The sequence below is a fragment of the Erpetoichthys calabaricus genome, chromosome 12 (genome assembly GCF_900747795.2).
Source record: "Erpetoichthys calabaricus chromosome 12, fErpCal1.3, whole genome shotgun sequence".
Classification (NCBI taxonomy): domain Eukaryota; kingdom Metazoa; phylum Chordata; class Cladistia; order Polypteriformes; family Polypteridae; genus Erpetoichthys; species Erpetoichthys calabaricus.
This window is the reverse complement of record NC_041405.2, coordinates 144,741,790-144,754,365: the sequence shown is the minus strand read 5'-3', so window position 1 is coordinate 144,754,365 and position 12,576 is coordinate 144,741,790. Positions and strand designations below refer to the sequence as shown.

The following is a 12,576-nucleotide window of genomic DNA, read 5'->3' as shown; positions in this document are numbered from 1 at the left end:
TATCAATCTAGACCCAATTTATTAAAAAAAAAAAAAAAAAAATAAAGCACAGCAATAGAAGTGGGATGCAAGCATTCACACAAAGGTCTGAGGAATACAGAAAAATTAAAAACACACAAAACCAGCTTTTAGAGTAGGTAGCGTCCACTCAAGCCACATTACTTCCATCAGCTTAAAATATTTACACTGTAACCTTGTAGAAAGATTAAGACGACAAATGTAGAAGATGATACCTATATCAAGACCATGTTCAGCAGACAGGGATCCTTTTATTTTAAATAAAGTCCTTTTAAAGGTGTTTTTTTTTTTTTTTTTGCTCCTTTCTTGGGAAGTAAACAAATGAGGTACAATTGGGATTGGAGCCTGGGTGAAGTGGCTAACCACCAATGCCTCTGTACCAACACCTCAGCTTAGAACAGCAGGTGTAAAAACATCTTTTAAAACAAGTACATAGTGTAGTTAGATCAGCGGTGCCCTTTCTTGTTCTTGAGCTTCTTTTCTCTTAACAGTTATAATTAAGTCATTGTAAAAAAAAAAAAAAACAGGGAACGTGTCCCAAGTAAATATGGTGCAAACCAGGTCCTCTAGCACCTGCGTGTACAACGCTTGTAAGCCACAGGAAAGCTGGTGTCCTGGTCAGTCTTCTGTGGGATCGGGAAATCCACGTTCCACAAGGCCCTGGAGAAAATGAAAAATGCAAGTCATAATGGTTCCCAATCTGTTCTCTCCCAGCTTATAGGAACACAAGAAATTTGACAAAACAATTGTTTTTAGGCCATTTAGCTTATTTGTTTAGCAACTAGTGAAGCTGTGCCAGTCCCTCTTCTAGATACTTCTTACAGGTTTGTCAATGTTTCTGCCTCAACTTCATATCTCAGTAGTTTATTCCAGATCCCTACAAACTTTATGTAAAGAGGTGCTTCCTGGCTTCAGTCTTAATTAAATGCACCTTAAACTGAAAGAACTCTGCTTACCTTGGTTATACTTCCTCCATATCTTCTGTCTCATCTCCATCCTCCTTTGCAATGTCCCCATCACAGGATGCCTCCTCCACGTGAGCCAGCATATCTGCCATGAGAGCTTCTTCCAGTTTTTTCCGTACATTATAAACAAGCTCCTCCTGTTTCCTGGGGAGGGCAGATAGTCATAAGCATTACTTGACTGTAATGAACAGAGAGTACTGAAGGTATAAAGATGGGTGACAGTAGTCCAGATCTGCTCAACTACCACAACCATCCACCCTCCCCCTAGTCACATCTGAAGTTTTTGTTGCATAACTCAGTAATCTCTACACAAAATAACCAAGTAAAATTAGGGGCAACATGTCAGCAATACAGCCTAAATATGATCTAACGGATTTAGACCACTGCAACATATGAATGCTGCTATGGTGGCAAGTGAGGCAGGCACAAGTCCAAGAATGAAGCTTGGAATGCTGGGAGTATGACAGAGACAAGGACAAAATGTGATGGAAATGCTGCACTAATGGTGTACACAGTTCATCACCACGTTCAGTTAAGCTTCGGCTTTAATCCTCAACTGTTTCCAAGTCAGATGATGTTGCTACCTACCACAGTGCATGCTAGGCCATGCTAAATCTTTTCATTAGACTCGGGTAGAAGCTTAAGCATACAGTGCCAACAGAACACAAATACTGGGATGCTATGAAAACGCTTTCACAACTTAAGGTTGCAAACAAAGCACCACCACAGTATTTTGTGTTGAAGATATGCTGCAATAAACCAGAACATTACTTATTATATAAATTTTTTATCTAGAGCAGGGGTCTTCAAATCCAGTTGATATCTTGGCTGTGTGCTTAGGGTCGTTGTCCTGCTGAAAGATGAACCGTTGCCCCAGTCTGAGGTCAAGAGCGCTCTGGAGCAGGTTTTCATCCAGGATGTCTCTGTACATTGCTGCAGTCATCTTTCCCTTTATCCTGACTAGTCTCCCAGTCCTGGAGAGCTACTGTGGCTGCAGGTTTTCATTCGAACTCTTAGTGACCAGTTTTTGCTGCTAATTAACTCTTTGCCTTTAATTGATGCACAATTTAAGACTCAGGTCTCTTAAATTTTGTTTTACTTAATTAGCAACCAAACATTATTAAGACACAAAATGTACCAACACATAAACAGCAGCCTGTGTCCATCACACAATAACTGAAAATAAAGAAAGTTGAAGGCCTCCTCAGTAATGTTGATCTGCTCAGGTCCACAAAACATTTTGACAGCCAGCACTCGTAAAAAAGAAAATCAACAGATTTGGAAATGTCTGCCATGGCAGAATGAGAGCCATGGAATTAAATAATGGGTTTAATTAGCAACGTGAACAGGCTTCAAATTAACTCTTTTAGGGCGGATGTCGACTTTTGTCGACAGGAGGGGTTGAGGGCGAATGTCAACAAAAGTCGACATCCAGGGATAGAGGGCGACAATCAGCTGTTAATGGCGACAAAACTCAGTCACGTCGCAGGCATTCCCTCTGTGCTTGGAGGAATGATAGACTCGTTGACTCGGCAACTAATCCCTGCGTGTGCGTGAGTTGCGAAATGTAAACAATGGCAAGATGGCATCGACATGTCACAAGGGAGCGAAGCGAGTGCAGAAAAGAAAACACTCGGCAGACAATGTTTTGCGCATTATTGCGGAGTCGGACTCTGATTATTCAGAATCGGATTTTATTGACAGTGATCAGGAGATCGAACAAGAGAGTGAGAAGCCGGCATCAGCTGATTGGACACCAGTCGATGCAGCGCCAGATGATCTGCTGCCAGATGAGTGCATTCGCGCAGCTGATGCATCTACGGCAAGGTTCGCATAGAAGGAATACACAGACATTGATCCGTAGGAGCCGAACTGGCTACCGTACTTCACAAGACGGCATGGCTTGCTGTTGGACATGACAGATCACCAACTGCTGAACTACTTCAGGCTGCTCTCTCCTAATGCTGCTTTTCAGCTACTGTCAGACGAGACAAACAGGTAGGCAGAGAAATTTTTTGAATCGCAGGCTGCGCTTGCATCGCATTCTCGTTTTTCAAAGTGGAAACCCACAACAAGAGACGAGATGAAGCGCGCTGTGGCATTACAAATAGAGATGGGACAGAACTGGTGATATAACTTCAGGGAGCATTGGTCCAAACATGCTTTGTCCCCTGGTGGCTTTGGACAGGTTATTCAGTGTGATGATAGGTACGTGATGCTGCAAAGTTTTATTCACTTCTGTAATAAACAGAGGCAAATCCCATGGGGTGAGCCAGGCTATAACGCCATGCATAAAGTTCAGCCCCTGCTTGACATTGTGGAACCAACATAGAAACAATTTTATCAGCCTGGCTGTGATTTGTCTATGCATGAATCTATGATAAAATAAAAGGGACACCTTTCTTTTCTGCAAATATATGCCAGACAAGCCCACAAAGTATGGCATAAAGGATTTTGTACTGGCAGAAGCAAACACTGGGTTCTGCCTGAAAGTAATCACATATACAGGAAAGTACTTCTTTCAAAGACAGAACTGTCCCTTGACAAGTCAGGTTGTGCTGGAGCTGCTTCAGGGCTTTGAACATTTGGGTCATGTTGTGTACATTTGGACAATTTTTATAGATGCCTAGAATTGTTCATGGAGCTACAGAGCAGAGGAATTTGAGCTTGTGGCACAGTGAGGGTGAACAGGATACACATGGCTTCACAGTTGAAGCCAGACAAGATGAAGATTGAAAGAGGTGACAATACGGTTTTCATGCGGGCAGAAAACTTGGTCGAAGTGGCATGGCACGATGGCAAACGGGTGACTTGTCTCTCTACAGTACACACTAACAATATATGTGAGAAAGTGCAGCAACAGACAATTGAAAAGTAGGCACCAAAGCAACACATATTGTAAGCAGTGCAATGTGGCAATGACTGAAATTGGCTGCTTTGAGCGAGATCAGACTTTGTAGGACTTCGCTGTGTAAAATGTAGGTGATATGTATGTGAAATCATAGAATATGCAGGCTCGTACAACATGCAAGACAGTAACATTTGTCAAAAGTAAATATCTTTTGTTGATTTCAATTGCTTTGTGTTCTTTTTTTAAAAAAAGTTAGTTTTTGGAAAAATATTCAGCCCTGGGAGAAAAGAAACAAACAAAAAAAAAATTAGCCCTAAAAGAGTTAAGAAACTGAATGAAGTGAAGTTGGAGTTTGAGGCCCCAACTTAGTTGGTCATCTGTTGGCTCACTTCACATCAAATTTATGTTTAGGTTCCATTTAAGGGAAAAATAATCAATTCAGCGGTCAGAGTCTCAAGAAAAAAGTCAATTAAAATAAAGGCAAAGTTAATTAGCAGCAAAAACTGGTCACTAATTAAGAAAAGAGTAAAAATGAAAACTTGCAGCCACAGTAGCTCTCCAGGGGCCTCATGTATAAAGCGTGTGTACGCACAGAAATGTTGCATAAGAACGTTTTCACGTTCACATCACTATGTATAAAACCTAAATTTGGTGTAAAGCCACGCACATTTCCACGGTACCTCATACCCCGTCATACACAAGTTCTCCGCTCGGTTTTGCAGACTGGTGGCACCCAGTGTCAAAGCAGTGCCACTGTTCCGGTGTGGTTTATCATTCTTTTTCAGATCCAAGTCCCAGACGCGGCTTTATACAGTGCATCCAGAAAGTATTCACAGCGCATCACTTTTTCCACATTTTGTTATGTTACAGCCTTATTCCAAAAACGGATTAAATTCATTTTTTTCCTCAGAATTCTACACACAACACCCCATAATGACAATGTGAAAAAAAGTTTACTTGAGGTTTTTGCAAATTTATTAAAAAATAAAAAAAACTGAGAAATCACATATACACAAGTATTCACAGCCTTTGCTCAATACTTTGGCAGCAATTACAGCCTCAAGTCTTTTTGAATATGATGTGTGGCAACTGGCTCGGACACAGACAGGCAGACACGCTCATGTCACCCAACACACGTTTATTTACAGTCCTTATTGTGCTCACAAACCCCAAAGACCCCAAAGTCCTGGCCTCTCAACAATGCCTTCTCTCTCTTCAGGCCGCCTCCTTGCCGTCCTCATCTTTCTTCCTCCCAACTCTTGTCCAGGTGCTCCCCAGCAATCTTCCACCGACACTCCCCAGTGTGGCGGAAGTGTCGGCTGTGTACCCGGAAGCACTCCGGGTGTCCCTTCTTCTCTTCCCCCCAGCACTTCCGGGTGTGGCGGAAGCGCTGGGGTGCAGGGTCCCCAAGGCATCAGGGCACCCCCTGGCGGTGGCCACGGGCCCCTACAGGGTAGAGCTTCCAAGCCCTGCACCCGTGGCCCCCAAAGGAACCAGGGCGGTCGCCCCCTCGCGTTCTGGAGGAGGAATGAGCCCTCCTCTTGTCCTCCTGGGCGTCCCAGCCGGGCGTGAGCCCCGTCTGGGTGCCACAGATGCCACAAGCTTGGCACACCTATCCTTGGCCAGTTTCGCCCATTCCTCTTTGCAGAACCTCTCAAGCGCCATCAGGTTGGATGGGAAGCGTCGGTGCACAGCCATTTTAAGATCTCTCCAGAGATGTTCAATCAGATTCAAGTCTGGGCCATTCAAGGACATTCAGAGTTGTCCTGAAGCCACTCCTTTGATATCTTGGCTGTGTGCTTAGGGTCGTTGTCCTGCTGAAAGATGAACCGTCGCCCCAGTCTGAGGTCAAGAGCGCTCTGGAGCAGGTTTTCATCCAGGATGTCTCTGTACATTGCTGCAGTCATCTTTCCCTTTATCCTGACTAGTCTCCCAGTCCCTGCTGCTGAAAAACATCCCCACAGCATGATGCTGCCACCACCATGCTTCACTGTAGGGATGGTATTGGCCTGGTGATGGGCGGTGCCTGGTTTCCTCCAAATGTGACGCCTGGCATTCACACCAAAGAGTTCAATCTTTGTCTCATCAGACCAGAGAATTTTCTTTCTCATGGTCTGAGAGTCCTTCAGGTGCCTTTTGGCAAACTCCAGGCAGGCTGCCATGTGCCTTTTACTAAGGAGTGGCTTCCGTCTGGCCACTCTACCATACAGGCCTGATTGGTAGATTGCTGCAGAGATGGTTGTCCTTCTGGAAGGTTCTCCTCTCTCCACAGAGGACCTCTGACAGAGTTCTTGGTCACCTCCCTGACTAATGCCCTTCTCCCTTGATCGCTCAGTTTAGATGGCCCGCCAGCTCTAGGAAGAGTCCTGGTGGTTTCGAACTTCTTCCACTTACGGATGATGGAGGCCACTGCGCTCATTGGGACCTTCAAAGGCAGCACAAAATTTTCTGTAGCCTTCCCCAGATTTGTGCCTCGAGACAATCCTGTCGGAGGTCTACAGACAATTCCTTTAACTTCATGCTTGGTTTGTGCTCTGACATGAACTGTCAACTGTGGGAACTTATATAGACAGGTGTGTGCCTTTCCAAATCATGTCCAACCAACTGAATTTACCACAGGTGGACTCCAATTAAGCTGCAGAAACATCTCAAGGATGATCAGGGGAAACAGGATGCACCTGAGCTCAATTTTGAGAATTGAGCAAAGGCTGTGAATACTTATGTACATGTGCTTTCTCAGTTTTTTTTTTTGTTTTTTTTTTAATTTGCAAAAATCACAGGTAAACTTTTTTCACATTGTCATTATGAGGTGTTGTGTGTAGAATTCTGAGGAAAAAAATGAATTTAATCCATTTTGGATTAAGGCTGTAACATAAAATGTGGAAAAAGCAATGCGCTGTGAATACACTGAAACAAACAGCATATTGTTTATTAGTTTAATGCATCCGATTGTAATTAATCAGTAACAATATAATGGTCCATGGAATAATCAAACTATTCCAAATACCATAACTGCTTTATTGTTGTTACTCTCACTGCACCACCTTCTTTCAGCTGCTCCCGTTAGGGGTTGCCACAGCAGATCATCTTTTTCCATATTACCCTCACTGCACCACTCGGAGCAGCTGATCGGAAAGAAAATGATCAGTATACAGCATCAAGCCCACGCTGCCTGAGCCATGCTTCCTATTTGAACTGCTTCTCACATGGCAAACGCTTCAAACCTTTCCTGTACGGACCTCGCGGTTCAGAAACAGTTTCATCCCAAGAGCTCTAAACGCAATCAGTCCATCAACTGCCCCTTGTAGAACTGTTTGGACTTATAATTACAATCACCTCACTGTAAACTTGCACTACAGTTATAATATTGCACAACCTGAGCCACTTTATAAAAGCGTGTATTTACATATGATGACAATATCATTTTTAAGATGAAATGCAGCAAAATATGTTTATTATACAGATAAAAGCACTGTATGCTTCACTGGGACAGGAGTGAACGATAGAATAATTAAACATGTACTACGAAGATATTTCAATGTTCCTTAAAAGTTTTGAAGAATCGGCATTATAAGCTTACAGATTGCTTAACGTCTATTACAGAGCTGATTGTGTGGCGACCGGTTACTTGGAGAAAGAAAAGGAAGGACAGGAACTGGAGGTTAGTACGTTTGAAAGAGACAGTACTGCAGGGGCGGCCTCAGACATGTGCAAACTGTGCACCTGCACAGGGCCGCCAAATCCCAGGGACTGCCACAATATATATTGAATATAAAACAAAGAAAATAACGACACAGCTAAAAACGCAGCGGCAAATTTCGGCAAAAGTTAATGCTTGTGTCATGAGCACTAGGCGGCTATACATCCGCCGTACATAAGATACCATATTGACATTGGCGGGCGAAGGGGCCACCGATTCTTTCTCTGCCCAGGGCCACCACGAGCCTAGAACCACTGCAATTAATTATTTCATTGAAGATCACGCACAATCACTGTGCCGTGTTCCCATGTTTAATAATGTGCTTTAACTCCTATCATCATGAAAATGATATCACGTATACATCGGTATTTTAGTTATTCAGAGAGCTGTAATATCACAAATGTAATGGATTCTGTGTCCTGTCAGAGGAAGAGAAAGCCGGTTTAAGAAGCACATAGTGATTCACACACAGAGCACATAAAAGAACACATACAAAACAAAGCATTTAACGTGCTACTTTAATTACGATGTAATTTGAGAAACTGGTTAAACGATTTTAAGATGAAGTTTATGATGTTCTATTTTAATGACAAAATAAACTACGTAATTAAAGTGGAAATTTCGAGATTGAAGTTGACATTTCGTGCTCCCCCCCCCACTGTGTGCCTTTTTTTTTTCTCTGTACCCTAATAAGTTTTCATATGACACTCAGATGGTGGGCTACGTCTCACCTTTTCGCGGCGACTTTGATATCTGAGAACTTTTTTTTATTTCAGGCACTGTGCGACTTTGTAAACTTGAGCTTTCGAGTTTCTCCGACACACTGTGTCAGTCGATTAGCTTCCTTTTGTTGTTTATACTGCTGTTTAAACCAACAAATAGTACGTTTTTGCTTGCCTCCACTTGGCATTTGCTGAAATTCTTCCATTTTCCCCTTTTGCTTTTCCCATTGTCTTTTCACAGAACACTGAGCTTAAGAATTGAGCTTAAGGGCTATTTATATTGCTTTGCATATTCAAAGAGGCGTAATTCTGGGAGGAGTTGGGGCGGGACAGCAGGCACATGCGTTACTTTTCACGCTGATCGGGATTTACGTAGCAAAAGAATGTGGAAGTTTGCGTACGCACAGATTCCTGCATCTGGATTTTTCTGTGCGTAAGCACATTTCAGCTTTTGTGCTTACGTCATGTTACAGTGCGAATCCTACGCAGAGCGTTATGCAAGAAGCCCCAGGACTGGAGTTAGAGACCCCTCATCTAGAGCATAATCAATAACAGAGTCTGTTATAACAGCTTTTAAAATAAGTAAACTAGTCAAATTTGGACTGACTAGCTACTTCCCATCAATAAAAGCAACTTTCTAGGAGTATTAAAGCCAGCCGAAACAAAACCCTTACTGGAAACTTACCTAATGTCCTCGTCCGTTACAATAAATGCTTTGCAAAGAGGTTGAGTTGTGTTTAGCCAGACTCCTGGGTTCTTCTCGACTGCAGCAGACATCTGTCCAGTGATGGGTGCTGTACTGGTATGTAGTGCACTGGCAATTGCAGACAAAAGCGTCTCATCTGTACAGCCTGGTCCAACTCCTGGAAAGCCAAAGGGAGACAAAATGGAGTCAAGTCAGCTCCCAAGTTGCAAAATAAAAGCACATCGATGATAATCAGCAAGACCTAAAGAGCTTTTCTGGGAAACTCACCCTGAAGTCCTTTGGGAAGTTCCATAGTCTTCACCAACTCTTCTGCAATGTCAAATGCATTGAGGCCACTTAATTTCTTCTCCCAGAATAGCTGTTTTTGAGGGGAGGGTGGTTTGGAGGTTTGAATTTAGAAACAGGGAGACATTCATGAGTATGTAGTTATTTAAGCATTAAAATGCAAACTGAAATGCTTGTGTGGAAATGGGATACAATTGCTCTTAACTCTTTGTTGACACACTACCCTTCCTATCACACTTACCTGCCGGGGCTGATCAATGGCCTTCTGTGGATCTGTCTTGACCTTATTGCTAGGATGATTTGTAACCTTTGTAACAGGCTGCTTGAAAATGGAGGCGGTTTGTCTGACTGGCAAGGAGGTGTTGAGATCAGGCTTTCCCTGCATAAAGTAAGAGAACAAATTGAATCCAGTACCATATTATCCAAGATGCACTTCCCAACCAGCATATTTACAAAATTAATAGTTTAAAAAACAAGTCTATTTACATCAACAGGATCAGGGTGCAAACCTATGTCTGATTAACATGGACTTAAGTGGAGGAACAATTCACACTAAAGGGTTTCTGTTCAAGAATACCCAGTATTCCATATACAGTGATTATCATCATGCATACCTACAACCACATAGTTCATTTCCAAGAGGATCCAAACACAATCAACTGCAACCTTAATCTCCACTGCTTTACTCATTAGATAGTTTATACAGTATTTAGTATCAGCCTTAAGTTACTAATAGACATTTTGAGCAAATGGCATTGCCTGTTGAGACGTTTTAGTGTTGCATTACTTTCTTACATATTTAGTCTGTAAATGTTACAAAAGATTACCAAAAAAGGATAGAAGTTCTACACCACAAAAAATACACTTGGAAGATTCATAAATAAAATTTTAAATATAACATCCAGACACAGCAAGAGACCGCCAAAGAAAAGAAATGACTCCTTTACCATAGTGGGCGTGAATACTTTTATCTCCTCATTTTGACCTTTGCCTGTATCTTTTTGACTATCTTCATCTCACCATCTTTTTTTTTTATTGAATTTATTAAAATCAAATAACATTCCATACACATAACTCAAGTTTTACAAAAAGGAGAAAAAAAAAATTGAAACGAATCAACTTCCACCCCTAATCTCAACTGCTTTAAGGGTCGCCATTCTATTGGACTCACTGGATTGCACAATATGCCTGCCATATGACCACAGACTAACTCCCAATGTCACAATTGTGTACAAGAGCTTCCTTACCTTGGCCTGGTTATTAGAATCGTATCTCATTCTCTGTCGATTTTTGTTCAGCTTGCTCATTAGCATCTTGCCAGTACGGAAGTCAAATGAGCTCAAGTCCACAGAGTTGCCAAGGTACCGGGCTAACTGTGGCTTACTCCGGAACTTCTTCCCACTTGGGCTGTAAGAGAAGAGAAATGGAGAGCTTCACAGATGTCAAAAGTAGTAAGGTTCCACTCTCTCTCTCACTGGGAGGGGGAGTAATCTTTGTTGTACTAACATAGTACTAACAAATCAGGCTTTTAATGTGATGTTCTAAGTATGTTGATTTATAACACACACATGCAATTTTGACAAGAACAGAACATTCAGCCAACATGCTACCCTATTCAACTATATTCTCCAGCACAATATTTGACTCAGAATTTGCAGGTCCCTAAAGTCTTAATCTCTACCACACTACTTTGGGTGGAAACTAAAGTGTCCAAAGAGAACACACACAGAAAGAACACCCAAACTCCAAATGGATAGGGACTGAGATTCGAACCCAGTCTTGACTTTGTGCTACTTCCTCAATGTTCCTGCCACTGTGGCACAAGAGATTTTGTATTTACTTTCCAGGTTCTACAGTTACATAAATTACACTAAAAAAGGGGGGGTGGGGGGGGGGGGGGTACAGGAGACTAGTATATCACAGTCTATCAGTAACTATACAAATAAAAGCCACCAGCTGGACTTAATACATTCGAGAAAGCAGAGAATGGAGTCCATCATATTGGGTCTAAGAAAAGCTTAACCTGTATTAGACAAGTAGGAAATGTTTCTCTCACAGCAAGGAACTATGCTAAATACCCACAACACTAGTTGATCAGGTTTAACACATTTTTTGCAGAAGCACTTGTACTTTGAGATTTTCCAGGTCAGGCAGTAAATGAAACTCAGCCTACATTAAGTAAACATCAATGTTTTTCAATTTTAGTTCAGAAGCAAATTCTTAGGGCTTTACAATTTTACAACAAACTGACTAGGTAACATACTGTATGTAACAGTTGTCTATGGCATTGTAAACTGATTTAAGATTGGCATTGATTTTAATGTAACAAACAAAATCATATTACTAATGTCAACTGTATGTTGCTCAGGCATCATAAGCCAAGATCACAGTTTCAACAATTTTTATTTGAGCAAACTCTATAACCGCTATAATGGATTCAAAGCATACTGTAGATATCTTACACTTTCTGTAAAATAAAACTGCTGGTCTCTGTGCAAGTCACCAGCTTTGCCGAATTATAAAATAAGAAAAAAAAAATGTCAGTCAACTATGAACAAGTTAATGTTTCACAATTAGGGTTTTGTTTATTATAATTTGTTATATAGAATACCAAAGATAAATTAAGCATTTAAAAAAATAAAAATAATAAAAAAAAACACCCCTGTATGAAGAGGAAACATTACAAAAAATACAAAAAAGTGGATTGTGTGCACAGGTCATGATAATGTGGATTGACCAAAGTCACACTGCCCATTACTCACTTTTCCGTCGAGAAAAGCAGGAAAAAAAACTTAACTTTGAGATGTCAAAATGAAGCTGAAAGGTGGTTGAAATTTGAGACAGCAACCTTCTCATGATGTATAAAGTTAATATAGTATATTTATAGATCAAGACTGTCAAGAACTATAGCAGCACAAACAGACATTTTCATATCATCGAGAAACACTGCTGTGAAGGGGACTGCCAATGTTCGGTTTTTGTATAAGACATGTAAAGGTGTTAAAAAATATAAATTTAAAAAAAAAATACTTGTCACTGAATGTTAAAATGGAAAAAAAAACAATGTTGGTTTTACTGCTTTATTATTTAACTAGTCATTTAGCCCGTTACAATAACGGGCGCTAGAACAGTAGTGCATAAACATTAGTAGGAACAGTCTATATTAAATGGCAAGGGACTTTGACCTCATTCTTTTTGTTGGTCGTATTTTTCTCTTTCAGCCTCTCTTTTGTTGTTGTTTACTTGCTGAGCTGACCGTTCTTTGTGGGCTGCCACCGTGTATTGTGTGCCTTTAATTGTCTGTGACCGTAATACGGTCTTGTACGTCC

General features: G+C 41.4%; 1 protein-coding gene across 4 annotated transcripts in view; it reads right to left on the bottom strand.

Annotated features, from left to right (window-relative positions):
- Window positions 1–227: 227 nt before the first annotated feature.
- The window catches only part of mbd3a (methyl-CpG binding domain protein 3a), a 28,335-nt gene continuing 15,986 nt past the window's right edge, over window positions 228–12,576 (bottom strand). For all 4 annotated transcript variants that reach the window (XM_028816466.2, XM_028816465.2, XM_028816464.2 and 1 more), the window contains exons 2-7: window positions 10,495–10,654; window positions 9,489–9,626; window positions 9,230–9,320; window positions 8,942–9,119; window positions 975–1,127; window positions 228–678 (exon numbers count right to left, since the gene is read on the bottom strand). In XM_028816466.2, the coding sequence (XP_028672299.1) occupies window positions 980–1,127; window positions 8,942–9,119; window positions 9,230–9,320; window positions 9,489–9,626; window positions 10,495–10,654 (715 nt within the window). In that variant the 3' untranslated portion in view covers window positions 228–678; window positions 975–979. The remainder of the gene's footprint in view (window positions 679–974; window positions 1,128–8,941; window positions 9,120–9,229; window positions 9,321–9,488; window positions 9,627–10,494; window positions 10,655–12,576) is intronic.